The sequence below is a fragment of the Pteropus vampyrus genome, unplaced genomic scaffold (genome assembly GCF_000151845.1).
Source record: "Pteropus vampyrus isolate Shadow unplaced genomic scaffold, Pvam_2.0 Scaffold87, whole genome shotgun sequence".
Lineage (NCBI taxonomy): Eukaryota > Metazoa > Chordata > Mammalia > Chiroptera > Pteropodidae > Pteropus > Pteropus vampyrus.
In genome coordinates this window covers 6,315,805-6,330,293 of record NW_011888868.1, presented here as the reverse complement: position 1 = coordinate 6,330,293, position 14,489 = coordinate 6,315,805, and the positions used below count along the sequence as shown (strand labels likewise).

Sequence of the window (14,489 nt, the reverse complement as noted above, 5' to 3'; positions counted from 1 at the left end):
CAATAATAAAATTACTCTTCAGTGAGTGTTTTCTAACCCTGCTGAGTGTACTTGCTCTTTTGTTCCTAAGGGCACTGAAGCATATTCTGGTTATTCCAGCTCTAGGAGCTCTTCTGACTGCTAAATTTCAGAAAAAAAGGATGAAAGACAAAACTAGATTTATGTATTTCAATAATTGCTCTTTAATTTTTACTCCACTCTTAGTTTCAGGGAACCTCCAAGAAGGGTATCAGTCGACTGGATAAACAGATGAGAAAGTTCACAGATATCAGGAAAAAAAGCAGATCTGCACACGCAGTGAAAATCAGCATCGAGGGCAATAAAATGCCATTGTGACTTTGCCTGGGCTGTGTCCCCATCTCTAAGAAATGCGCAATGGACTCTTTGGAGAAAGAAGATGACATTTTAAACTTTTTTAGTGTATCTGTAAATGGTTCAGCTTATATTAAATATTGTCATAGGACTTGCATTTCTCTCCATTGTATTTAAAACTGTCATGTACTTTGTACAGAGGAATACTAGTCACACTTCTATAAACTTTACATAATAAAATTCCAGTCTGGTTTTGGGGGGCTGTCTCTTCATTGTCTTAGAGGATACATTCTTAGTGGGAGTCAAAGTTGGTTCTTGGCAAGTGAAAAAAACTTTGGACATTATAGTGGTTTGTTATCTTTCAAAATTTAACTTTACCTGACTGGTGTAATAAGGAATTTGGTTTCTGTCCTGGGTTCCTGACAGGGAGCTTCTAAAGCCCTTTAGGTTTCCTGGGTGAGAGGAATGTCTTTGTGATGCTACCGAGTGACTCAATGGTAAGGCCCTGTGTAACTTTAGTATGGGGGCTGGTCACCGGAAAGACCTTAGAGGTCTTTTTTTAGAGGGTTAGGACTTTGAACAGGCCTGACCTAAAGGGTGCTGAAGATTAAGTTCAGTCATTCAGTCACGTGGCCAATGATTTAATCAATTATGCCGAAGCAGTGAAGCCCCAGTTAAGAACTCTGGGTACCAGAGCTCAATGGAGCTTCCTGATTGGTGAACACATTGATGTGCTGAGATGGCGACGTACCTTGATTCCACAAAATGGGGGTGCTGATACTGTGTTTCCTCCTAGATCTTTATTGTGTCTTTATTTGGCTGGTCCTCCTAATTTGAATCTTTTATAATAAAACTATAAATATAGTACTGTCCTGATTTCTGTGAGTTATTTTAGTGAATTCTTGAACCTGGGGGATTGTGGAAACACCCAGATTTGTAACCAGTCAGCCATAAGTGGGATGGACTTCACTTGCAGCTGGCAACTGAAATGGAGACAGTCTTGTGGATGACTGAGCCCTTAAACCTGTGAGGTGTGATGCTAACTCCAGGTGGTTAGTATCAATTGAATTGCAACATCCTAGCTAGAGTTAAAACAACCTACCAACAAAATCTTATTTCTTAGTATTTATCTTGTTAGGGAAATTTTCATTATTTGATTTTAATTGTAGGCATACCTTGGAGATGTTGTGGATTCTATTCCAGACCACTGCAATAAAGTGAATATTGGAATAAAGCAAGTCACATGAGTTTTTTGGTTTCTCAGTGCATATAAAAGTTATGTTACACTATACTGTAGTGTTAAATATGCAGTAGCATTATATCTTTAAAAACAATGTACATACCTTAATTCAAAATTAGATTATTTCTTTAAAAAAAAAATGCCATCATCTGAGCCTTCAGCAAGTCATAATCTTTGCTGGTGGAGGGTCTTGCCTCAGTGTTGATGGCTGCTGACTGATAATGGTAGTAGCTAAAGGTTGGGGTATCTGGCAATTTCATAAAATAAGAACAATGAAGTTTATTGTGTTGGTTAACTTCCTTTCATGGACAATTTCTCAAAAATCAGTAATAACATTACCATAACAAAATAATGAAAAAGTTTGAAATATTGCAAGAATTACCAACAGACACAAAGTGAGGAAATGGAAAAATGGCACCAATAGACTTGTACACAGGATTGCCACAAACCTCCATTTTATATTGTACTGTGAAGCACAATAAAGTGAGGTATGCCTGAAATTGAGTTTTCTCCTTGAGGTTTGCTGAAATGAAGAAAAAGATTGATAAATACTCTCCTAGAGGAAATGTGGATATAACAACATTCACTGTGCCAGTTTGTAGCAATCAGGCAGTTGGGTTAGAGGTCATTATCACATCTGTATTCTATTTTTGTTATACCTTTATTTTAATAGTCTACAGATTTAATCAACAAATCACTGATTAGTCAAGATGACTAAATTAAGATGACTGAAGAACTAATTTGTCTATAGCAATCTTACGTCAATAGAAATTGGGGTAGAATATCTGGCAATGTTAATTTTAAAAAACAATCGCCGCAAAAGCATGAAGTTAATGTACTTTACTCCTAATCTGTCAAGATCACTTTACACTTTCAACAAACTTACAAATAGGATAGTGAGTTGTTAAAAGGCCAGGTATGTAAAGACATTATCTGGTAATAACCACTAGACTGAGATGGAAAAACAACTTTTCTGCAGAGACATTTTGCTTTATGTAAATATCCTCAAAACCACTTGTAAGAGCAACAAAAACAGCCACCTACTGAAAATGTTGGTGACTCTGATCATTAAAAATTCTAAACAAAGGTAAGAAAGTACTTTTTAAAACATTTTAGTATTAATATAGCATTTGGGCATTTAATGGGGTAAGTAAGCTTCAGTTATCTGAAAATTTCACCTGTATAGGGTAAAACTGATGATATCAGGTAATAAAATGGTAACATACCTGAGGAATTCAAAATTAAGGGAGATTCTCATACTATATTTAAAATTTATATATAAATGGTTCTTGTTCCCTGATTTATTTGAAAGAGTCTTAAACCTGGCCAACCAGAATAGCCTTTGAAAAAATTTTTTGGAAATATTTCCAGTTTACAATAATGTTGCAAGAAAAGTAAAATAAACTCCCACTTACCCTTCAGCTACATTTACCAAGTGTAACATTTTGCCACATTTGTCACATAGTAAAGTTGACAGCTTGCATCTTTACCCCAAATAATTATATTCCCCCCCCCAAAAAAAAGGACTTTTAGTTTATTTCAGTATCGATGATGTTAACTTAACCACTGGGATGGAGTAATGCAGTTTTTTTTTCAGTTAAAATATATTTTTTAATTGTTAATTGTGTAAATATGTAAAATACACATCAAATCTACCATCTAAAAGGACCAGTTACAGTTAACGGCATTAATGTACATTCATTCACTTTGTTGGGCAACCATTCCTACTTTTCATCTTTAGAAATCTTCATTGGGCAAAACTGAAACTACCCATTGAACACCACCTTCCAGTACCCCTTTTCCCCTAGCGCTGGCAACCACCATTCTACTTTGTCTCTGATTTTGACTACTCGCGGTATATAAGGTGAATCATACATTATTTATCCTTTTTTGACTGGTTTATTCACTTAGCATAATGTCCTCAAGGTTTATCTATGTTGCAGCATGTCAGAATTTCCTACCATTTTTAAGGCTGAGTAGTACTCTATGTATATACCACATTTTATTTATCCACCTGTTGATGGACACGGGTTGCTTCCATCTTTTGGCTGTTGTGAATAATTTAGTCATGAACATGCATGTACAAATATCTTTTTAGACCCTGCCTTTAGTTCTTCCAAATATCCAGAAGTGAAATTGCTGGTAATTGTTTTCTTAATTTTTTGAGGAACTGTCATACTGTTTTCCCTAATGGCTGCTCTGTTTTACATTCCCACCAACAGTGCAAAAAGGTTCCAGTTTGTCCACATCCTCACCAACAGTTATTTTCTTTTTGTTTTCTTTTCTTTTTTAAAAAACTAAGTTTATTGGGGTAACATTGGTTAATACTATTATATAATTTTCAACTATAATTTCACATCAGTATACTCTATTGTGTATTTACCACCCGAAGTCCAATTTCCTTCAGCTACCATATATTTGATCCCCTTTACCCACTTCACCCTCCCCTACCCCTCTATATTTGACCCCCCTTACCTGTCTACCTCCCCCCTTCTCCCCTACCCCGTCCCTTCTCCCCTACCTCCCACCCTCTGGTAACCACTAGTCTATAGTCCATGTCCATAAGTCTCTGTCCTGTTCATTTATTGCTTTTAGGTTTATATCCCACATACAAATGATATGTGATTTTCAACTTTTTCTGTCTGGCTTATTTCGCTTAGCATGATTATTTCAAGGGCCATCCATGTTGTTGCAAATGGCAGTATATCATCTGTTTGTTTGTTTGTTTTTTTAAAGTAGCCAACCTAATGGATGTGAGATGGTATTTTGTTGTGGTTTTCATTTGTATTTCCCTAGTGATTAATGATACTGAGCATGTTTTCATATTCTTATTGGTGCTTTGGATATCTTTAAAGAGATGTCTGTTCAAGTCCTTTGCCCATTTTAAAAATGGGTGGGTTTTTTTGGTTGAGTTGTCAGAGTTCTTTATATGTTCTGAATAATAATCCTTATCGGATTTGCAAATTCTTTTTTACCCATTCTATGGATTGTCTTTTCACTCTCTTTCTGGTAACCTCTGATGCACAGTTTATTTTAATTTTGATGTAGTCCAGTTTATCTGTTTCTTTGATTTCCTATGCTTTTGGTGTCATATCCAATAAATCATTGCCAAATCCAATGTCATATAGCTTTCTCCCTATGTTTTCTAAGAGTTTTATAAATTTAACTCTTACATTTAGGTATTTAATCCATTTTACGTTAACTTGTATTTGGTGTACAGTAAGCATACAACTCTTTTTGCGTGTGGATATCCAGTTTTACCAACACCATTTGTTGAAAAGACTACTTTCTCCATTGAATGGTCATTGCACCCTTGTCAAAAATTATTCGATGCTATGTGCAAGGGTTTATTTCTGGACTCTTTGTTTCTATATGTCTGTCTTTCTGCCTATGTGATACTATTTCAACTACTGTAGCTTTGTAGTAAATTTTGAAATCAGGAAGTGTGTGTGCTCTAGCTTTGTTCCTTTTCAAGACTGTTTTGGCTATTTGGGGTCCCTTGAGATTTTATATGAATTTTAGGATGGATTCTATTTCTGCAATAAAATTGCTGGGATTTTAATAGGGACTGCATTGGTTCTGTAGATCACTTAGGTAGTATTGACACCTTAACAATATTAAGTCTTTCAATCTGAGCACAAGATTTCTTTCCATGTATTGTTTTCTTTCATTTCAGCAATATTTTATAGTTTTCAGTGTACAGTTCTTTTGATTAAGTTGATTCTTAAGTATTCTTTTTGATGCTATTATAAATGGAATTGTTTTCTTAATTTCCTTTTAGGATTGTTCATTAGAAAAATCAGTAGAAATGCAAATGATTTTTGCATATTGATTTTATATCAACTTTATTGAATTTGTTTAACCATTTTTTTTGTGTGTAGAATCTTTAGGCATTTTTACATATAAATCATGTCATCTGCAAACAGATGATTTTGCTGCTTTTGATGAATTTTTATTTCTTTTTCTTGCCTGATTGCTCTGACTAGGACTTCTTCTACTATGTTAATTACAAGTGTCAAAAGCTGGCATCCTTGTCTTGTTCTTGATCTTGGAGGAAAAATTTTTAGTCCTTCACCATTGACTATGATATTAGCTGTAGGCTTGTCATATATGGCCTTCATTATGTTGATGCAGTTGCCTTCTGTTTCCATAGTTTGAGAGTTTTTATCATGCAAGGGTATTGAATTTTGTCAGATGCTTTTTCTGCATCAGTGGAGATGCTCATGTGTTTTTTGCCCTTGAACCTGTTAATGTGATATATTACACTGATTGATTTTCATGTGTTGAACCATCCTTGCATTCCAGGAATAAACCCTCTCTTGATCATAGTCTATAATCATTTTAATGTGCTGTTTGATTTTGTTAGCTAGTAGTTTGTTGAGGATTTTTGAATCAGTATTCATCAGGAATGTTGGTCTGTAGTTTTCTTGTATTATCTTCGGCTGGTTTTGGTATCAGGGTAATGCTGGCCTCAGAGTTTGGAGTTTGGATGTGTTCCCTCCTCTTCAGTTTTTGAATAATTTGAAGAGGATTAATGATAATCTTTTCATGTTCGGTAGAATTCCCCAGTGAAGCCAACTGATCCTGGGCTTTGGAGGTTTTTTTATTACAGATTCAATCTCCTTACTAGTTATAAATCTATTTCTATTTCTTCATGTTTCTGTCTTGGTAGATTGTGTTTCTAGGAATTTGTTCATTTTATCTAGGTTATCCAATTTGTTGGCACACTGTTCAAAATACTCTCTTATAATCCTTTTTAATTCTGTAAAATTGGTAGTAATGTCCCTCCTCTCATGTCTGATTTTAGCTTTTGGAGTCTTTTTTTCTTAGTCATTCTAGCTAAAGGTCAATTTTGTTGATCTTTTAAGTCAATCAACTTTGTTTCATTGTTTTCCTCTTTTTTCTGTTTTATCTCTGCTCTAATCTTTATTTCCTTCCTTCCACTAGCTTTGGGTTTAGGTTTTTTTCTATTTTCTTAAGATGTAAAGTTAGGTTGTTGATTTGAGATCTTTTTAAATGTAAACATTTACAGTTATAAATTTCTCTAGCACTGCTTTTGCTGTATCCCTTAAATTCTGGTATGTGCGTTTTCATTTTCATTTGTCTCAAGGTATTTTCTAATTTTCCTTGTAATTTCTTTGACCCATCATTGGTTGCTTAAGAATGTACTGTTTAAATTCCACATATTTTTGGATTTTCCAGTTTTTCTTCTATTGATGTCTCGTTTCATTTTGTTGTGGTTAGAAAAAATACTTTGTATGATTTCAATTTTTAAAAATTTACTAAGACTTGTTTTTTGGCATTACATTATTCTATCCCAGAGAATGTTTCATGTGCACTTGAGGAAAATGTATATTCTGCTATTGTTGGGTGGTATCTTTTGTATAAGTCTGGTTTGTATATTTAGTCTATAGTGTTATTCAGGGCCTTTATTTCCTTGTTAGTCTTCTGTCTTGCTGTTCTATTCATTATTGAAAGTGAGGTACCGATGTTTCCTATTATTGTGAATCTACCTTTCATTTTGTCAATGTTTGCTTCATATATTTAGGAGCTTTGATATTCAGTACTTATATGTTTGTAATTGTTACATCTTCTTGGTGAATTAACCCTTTTGTCATTGTATAATATACTTCTTTGTCTCATAACAGTTTTTGACTTAAACTTTGTCTGCTATTAGTATAGCCACCCCTGCTTTCTTTTGATTACTGTTTGCATGGAATATCTTTCTCTATCACTTTTGACGTATGCATGTCCTTAATCTAAAGTGAGTCTCTTGTACACAGTGTGTAGTTAGATTCTATTTTTTTATCCATTGTGCCAGTCTGTATCTTTTGATTGGGGAGTTTAATACATTTACCTTTAAAATAATTACTGATAGGGGAGGACCACTATTGCCTTTTTGTTATTTAAGACTTTTCTTTTTAGAACAGTTTTAGGTTTACAACAAAATTGAGAGATGTACAGAAATTTTCTGTATGTCCCCTGTCCCCACACATGAATAGCCTCCCTCATTATCGTCACTCATCAGAATGGAATTTTTTTCTTTTTTTTTTTTTTTAACCAAGGTAGAACCTACATTGACCCCTACATTAGAATCACTCAAAGTCCATAGTTTACATTAGAGTTCACTTTTGGTTGTGTACATTCTATGGGTTTGGACAAATGTATAATGGCATATATCCATAATTATAGAGCATTTTCACTGCCCTTGCAGCTTTTTGTTCCTCATTTCCTCTCTTATTGCCTTCTTTTGTGTTTTTAGTTGATTTTTTTTGTATTGACATATTTGACTCCTTTCTCACTTTCTTTTGTGTATATTCTATAGATACTTTCTTTGTACTTACCCTAGTGATTACATATAACATCATAAATGTATAAAATGTTCTTCTATCACATACAAAACTACTGTTTTGTAGTTTTACCCCTCTTTTATTGATGCCACAAATTACATCTTTATTTTTGTGTACCCACTAACAGATTTATACTTTTTATGCCTTTTCTATTTTAAATCCTATAAAAGAATAAAGAATTATGAGCCCTAATTACAGTAATGCTAAATTTTTGTATTTATGTATTTACTTTCACTGGAAAGATTTACATTTTTATATGGCTTTGAGTTACTCTCTAGTATCCTTCCAACTTGAAGGACTGCCCTCAGCATTTCTTGTAAAGCATGTCTAGTAGTAATGAATTTCCTCAGCTTTTGTTTATATAAGAATGTCCTAATTATGTCCTCATATTTGAAGGACAGTTGTCAGATATAGAATTCTCAGTCAACATTTTTTTTTTTCTTGCATTACTTTGAATATGTCATTGCACTGCCTTCTGTCATGCAAAATTTTTGCTGATGTGGGGCTGGGAGGCAGAGAGGGACCCTTTTTCTAGTGAAATACTCTACAAATTTTTGGAGGGCATTAAATTAATCATTGTTTCCAAAATGACTTTCCCCACCCACTGCATACCACTCTTCTTCTCAAGCAGAAATGATCAAGCCAAGCTCCATGCTTCCTCTGTTTCTTGTGATCTTCCCCTATTGCAGTAGAAGTCTTCCAACATTGGCTTTACTATGGAACAGGTAGAGTGTAGTGTGGAGTGATGTGAATGTATGTTAGCTATATGTAAAAGAATTCCTGAGATGTTAGAAAAGTCCTGGGAAGTAGGATTGCTAGTGTAAGCATGAGATAGAAAGTTTGCAAAAATGTGTGTGTTTCTGTAAAGAGTTGTCTTAAGTTGGCTTACTTTGGTACCATTAAGCTATAAACATGCACTTAATATGTTTATTGTTTTTTAAAGTGGTGGACTATGTCACAGGATTACCTGTATGCCTGTTTTAAGCAAACTCAATACATAATGTAAAAGTTTGACCAAAACTTGGAGGTGCTAGTTTGTAAAAGGATTTATTATATTTTTAAAAATATTTTTTAAAGCAAGATATGAATTACAAAATTTGAAAGAGCAACTAGTTAAAACACCACTCACTCTAGGAGAAGAGTTTGGATATGTTCTCCTAAGGACTTAGCTCAGTTCTTACAAAACCTGTGGCCCTGGGCCTGAAGATTCTTTCTATTGTGTAACTGCAGATAAGAATGCAGTGAAAGAGATTCAAGATGTTTCAGGCCCTACAACAGCTATTCCTTGAGTCTACTTGACCAGAGAGCAATGGATAAGGCTTTAAGATACATAAATACTACTGAGTAAAATACTTACAAATACTATTGTGAATGTTTTATGATGGACATGTTTTTTTAAAAAGGCAGTGGATTGGAGATAGAGAGACCCAGAGTGTGGTCTCCAACATAAAGGATTTCTTATGGGTGAGGGATGTCAGTACTTAGGATTTGAGAATCAGGAGAGGAGAGGAGAGGAGAGGTTATGCTTCCCTGACCTTTGAGTGTAGTGGAGGAGTGCTTTCTTTGTAATTCTTTTCTTTGTTGTATGCTTTTTGAGCAAGAAGTTAACGTTTTTTGGCTAGAGATAGTATAGAAATAGAGTGAGTTCCCCAGACCAGCTCTATATGAGACTGACAGAGGTCAGCCAGTCTCACATAGACTGGTCTTCTGAGGAGCTTACATGGTAACTGACCAATGTAGCCATTCCAAGCTGGCCTCTTTCGAAACGCATGTTTCATTCATTCATTAGAAAAGTATGACCAAGTCAGGCCAAGAACTCTCAGGGGTCTGTATGATTTTCTCTGTTCAGCTTGTTGAGCTGAACTAACAGCACTTAACATTTTGACATCGATTGTACCCACTTCTATGAAATGATATTATCCCTGTTTTACAGATGAAGAGAATGGCACAAAGAGAACAAGATGTAGCAGACCCAGAATTCAAGCACGGGTCTCCTGATTCCAGAACCCGTGTGCTTTCCTGGCCACCTTATCAGTTGGATCTATTCCATATGGAGTATATGATAGCTTTTATTGTTCAGATTTTTCATTTTTTGGCTTTTATCTTCTCATCATTCCTTTTTTACTGAGGAAGTTAAAGAGAAAACCATGAGGTAGGTAAAGCCATTTAAAGGTTTTTTGAGAAATAATGTTGTTCAATATGAAATAAAGCAATCAAGTACAGTAGTATTTCAGCATAATCATATTAACCACAGAGTGGAATTTAGAATGAAATTGATCTCATATCAACCAATATTTTTCCTTTTAAAAATATTTTAAAGCAAAACCTTGTAAGTCAATCTCATAGCATAGGTGGCATTATAAAGACTATCTGTTCATTTCTCTACTGAAAAGGAGAGGAACTAGAACTGTCCTTGTGCGTAATAGGTGTTAGGTTAATTACCCTATTTAGGTTTGACAATGAGTCACCATTACTTTAGAGTTTTGTGTTGAGCCTGTAGTTGCTCTTGGACCTTAAATTTGTACCATCTGAAATGAAAACCTGTATCCATTCTTTACCCGGCTTTGCTGTTACTGCTCAAATGCAGTTACACTTTGAATAATAAATGGAAGACCTCAGGACATAATAAAGTTAATATCCTAATGAAGAGCCTCAGTGGGTCACAGCCAGGTAGGAGCTGAGATTTAGCCATACTGGTAAATAGTTTGGTCAGAAGTCACATTCATTGATTTTCATTAGGGCTGATGATCTTAGGGAAAAATCTTGAACTTTGTTCCTTAATGGGTTCGATTACTAGCAGGACGAATGGCTGGAGTGGCCCAGGCAAAGGCCCTTTTGCAGAGATTATGGAAGCTTCGAGGGAAAATTCACTGTGAAAGGGGTACCAGCTTGACAGAGCATGCCCATCTTCCCAAGAAGATAGAATGTTGGAGGAAAACTGTAGTTCCAGGTATGTCCAGCCAGCTTGGAGGTAGGTTTGCTCCTTTGGGAGAAAGGGCTATAGGTGTGAGGTGAAAGCTGTGTCAGTAGATGCTGTAACATTGGAGTCCAAAAAGTTTTGCTGTGGAACAGCCACAGTGTAATGCATCCAGAAGAAATGTTCTCACCTCATAAGAGAAGGTCTCTGGCATTGAGGATCCAGTGGTGGCCTGGATCCACCAGGCATGGTGGAATCCCAGAATTGCAGCTCCTGGCCAACCCACCTAAGGGATGGTGACAGGAGTAGATCTCCCCAGTGGGGCTTATCTGTGGAACCATCTGGTGCTGAAGCTGCAAAAGCTTGATCTGCCTAGCCATAGCAACCCATTTAGGATTATGTGCACACCTTTAGGGATCCTAGAAATACTTGGGAGGAAGGGTTTTCCTTGGGGTGGACTTCCTACATCTACATAGATGAGATCTCAAAGCCTTTGGGATTCAAAGATTAATATGAAACAACTTCATTTGTACTCATGGCTGATTAAGGCTAGAAAAATTTTCCTTCCTGTTACATTCTAAAATAGGTAAATGGACAGGCTTTTCAAGATGCTCAAGAAACTAATCAATTAGTAATTGCTTGCCTTTTCATTAAGGAATGATTGATTCCCACATGGCCCATGATCTATACTCCACAGAGCCCATAGCTCCCCTACCCCGCAGCCTCTCTGGTCTCATGTCATGCCACTCTTCTCCTCACTCGCTCCACTCCAGCACCCACTGGCCAGCTTCCTGTTTGTCATATGTACCCGCACATTCTCTCATCAGGGGCTTGTGGTTGGCTGTTCTCTTGATCTGGATTATACTTCCCTGCCCTGTCTCCTCAATATCCATGCACCTTACCCCCTGCCTCCTTCAGGTCTCCGTTCAAAAGCACCTTATCTCTGAGGCCTTTCCTGAACTTCTTATATGAGAAAGCAATACCTGCCCCTGGCTTTGTACCTCTTACTCTGTTTTATTTTCCCTTAAACCACTTCACACCATCTAACTTAGTGTATATAGTTGCTTGTTTGCTTATTGAGTGTATCCTCCTCAATAGAATGGGAGCTCCATGAGGGCAAGAACTCTACCTGTTTTATTCACTGATGTCTTCTCAGCATCCAGAATAGTGTCTGTCACATAGTACACACTCAATAGAGCTGGTTAATAAATGGCTCCTACTTCATTCATTCATTCATTCATTCATTCAACAAACACTGAGCCCTACCAGGTGCCAGATGCTGCTGAATAGCAGAGAAACAAAGATGAACAAGATAGCTTCTGCCCTTAATTAGGTCACAATATAAGGAAGGACACAGATGAGCAAACCTAACTAGAAATGCATTATCTTGGATTTCATTGGGGGCACAACAAGAGATTAGGGATAGCTCCATGGAGGGGGAAATGTTAAGTTGACTCATGGAAGGTGAGGATGACTACAACTGTTAACATTTTTTGAGTGCTTACTATGTACCATCTCTCTACTAAATATAGCAACTTAAATATAGTATTATTTAAAGCTGTAATACTTTGATGACATGAGTGCTGATATGGCTTTTTTATTAGGGATGAGAAGGACACTGAAGGCCACTACACAGAGAGCTCGTGGGGATGAAAGTGCCCAGATCGGTCCCCAGTACACAGAAGATGCTTAATAGGTGGGGCTACTTCATTGTGATTACTCTCCAATCGCCTATGTGTTTTCAATCTAATAGCTTCATTTAGCACTGGATTTGCTGATATGTGGCTTTGTATTTCCTTTACCTCAGTTCGGTAATACAAAGAGTATGTGCTCAGGCTCTGGAGTTTGACCAGACCTGGCCTCAATCCTGGCTCTACCAGCTCACTTTTTTACTTGGTATAAGGAGGTTTCCTAATTAGTCCCTGTGGGATAATGATGGCACCTACCTTATACTTTTACATTATTCTACACCCAGTCACCCTTGTGTGGTTTTTACATTATTATACTTTTTATAGAGGTGTTGTTAGTAGAAAGATCATGCACAAGAACTGCTTGGCATGTGGTAAACACTCACATATTGGTACCCATCGTGTTGACTCTCACCACCCTGAGTATACTATTCCAAAACTAGGCACTTGACATTGCTCAAAATATTTAACAAATCTTGACATTATCTTTGGAGTACTTTGAATAATAAGAAACTTTTTTCTTTCAAGAAAAAGCAAGTTTCAAGGAAGAGTGATAAGTTATTCAGAACCAAATCTGCTGATTGAAGTAACCGATGAATCAAGAAAATTGCCTTCAGGGTCCAAAACGATGTGTTTCTTGTAACCCAAGGAGGTGCATCCAGAAGCGGCCTTCCAGCAGGGTGGGTGGCAGCCATGCTGAGGGGTGATCGCCCAGCCTTTGGAAGCGCTGCTTGGTTCTACACCCAGTCACCCTTGTGTGGTTTTTACATTATTATACTTTTTAATTGGAAAGTAAAACCTGCCCATGGTTAAAAAGGAAACAGTTTAAAGGGTAAATCACTGTTTCTACTCTTATGTGAGCATACGAAACTATGTATGGTCCCTTTTAAAAAAAGCAAATGGGGCCCAGCATACATACTGTTCTGCACCTCCTCTTCCCACTCTCCACAATTCTAATCAAGCTCTTCAGAGGGGACAACTGTTACAGACAGCCATCCACAGAGAGGCATGAGACACAAGAAAGGCCAATGGTCTCTACCAGTGGAGTGAGCATGGGGCATAAAGGAGCCACATGGCACATCGCTCAGCCCATCGCCCATAATCAGACACTCCAGCTTCTGTACGAGGAGAGACCAAAGTGTTCAATGGGCTGCGCTGGGTGCAGTACTCCTAGCAATAGAGTATGCCCTTGACGAATGTTTTCCTAAGGCTTATATTTTTAACAACCCCTGGTTGGGGGCTAATAGGCTACTTGGTCGGGGCTTTAGCATAATCAAGGCTGGAGAATGCGAAGCTGAGACCTGTGGGGATGGGGAAGAGATGGGGGGAAAATCCATTGGCTCCTACTCCCCCCGCCCCGATCTTTGATCTTCGTGGATCAGACCTCCGCTTATATCCAGCAAGACACAGAGGAAGCGCAAGGCAATGCCAAAGCCAGGGAGCTCCCAGCTACTAGAGTGGCGAGCCTCCTGAAGGGGGGCAGACCCCAGAACTCTGGGATGGGCCACCCTATCCCTGTTCCTGGAGGACACGTAACAGGTTGAGGCATTTAGCCATCACGGGGTTACAAAAATGGGTTGCAAAGGCTAATATGATTGAGGAGTTAACAAAACAGCTTTCACAGCCTTTAGGCACACCACAGGTTACACAGTCAGAGCAGGGCTCTTTACCACAAAGCAGATGCTGCAATGGGCATTACAAATTAACATTGCTTGGGTTTTCACCAATTCCTTCGTCCTACGACAGTAGCTAGCATAGAAAGACACAATGGGCTTTTAAAACCAGGGCTTTTGATAGAACTTGCAGGACAAGTTCATAGAAAATCCTGATCCTATTTACCTTCCATTCAATCTTGATGAGGACTTGACTTGAACCACAGTCTCAGACTATCCTCAGCCTGTTTCTGCTCATTATCCAGCATAAGCTAAGCAAAACACCACCATTATCTAGAGAGAGGCGCTGTCAATGTCTGCCTATGTACT

At 37.3% G+C, this 14,489-nt stretch overlaps 1 protein-coding gene across 16 annotated transcripts in view; it reads left to right on the top strand.

The window, feature by feature from the left end:
- The window catches only part of IWS1 (IWS1, SUPT6H interacting protein), a 65,254-nt gene that overhangs the window by 40,429 nt on the left and 10,336 nt on the right, over positions 1-14,489 (top strand). For 5 of the 16 annotated variants that reach the window (XR_002781210.1, XR_002781211.1, XR_002781203.1 and 2 more), the window contains exons 14-16: positions 9,836-10,054; positions 10,703-12,515; positions 13,036-13,187. Coding sequence is in view for 3 of the 16 variants with exons in the window: in XM_011363653.2 (XP_011361955.1) it covers positions 9,836-10,030 (195 nt within the window). In the remaining 13 variants the exon portion in view is untranslated. Of the gene's footprint in view, positions 1-204; positions 1,180-9,835; positions 10,055-10,702; positions 12,685-13,035; positions 13,188-14,489 lie in introns of those variants that run through there. The other 11 variants (XR_002781206.1, XR_002781205.1, XR_896060.2 and 8 more) reach the window with 8 other exon arrangements.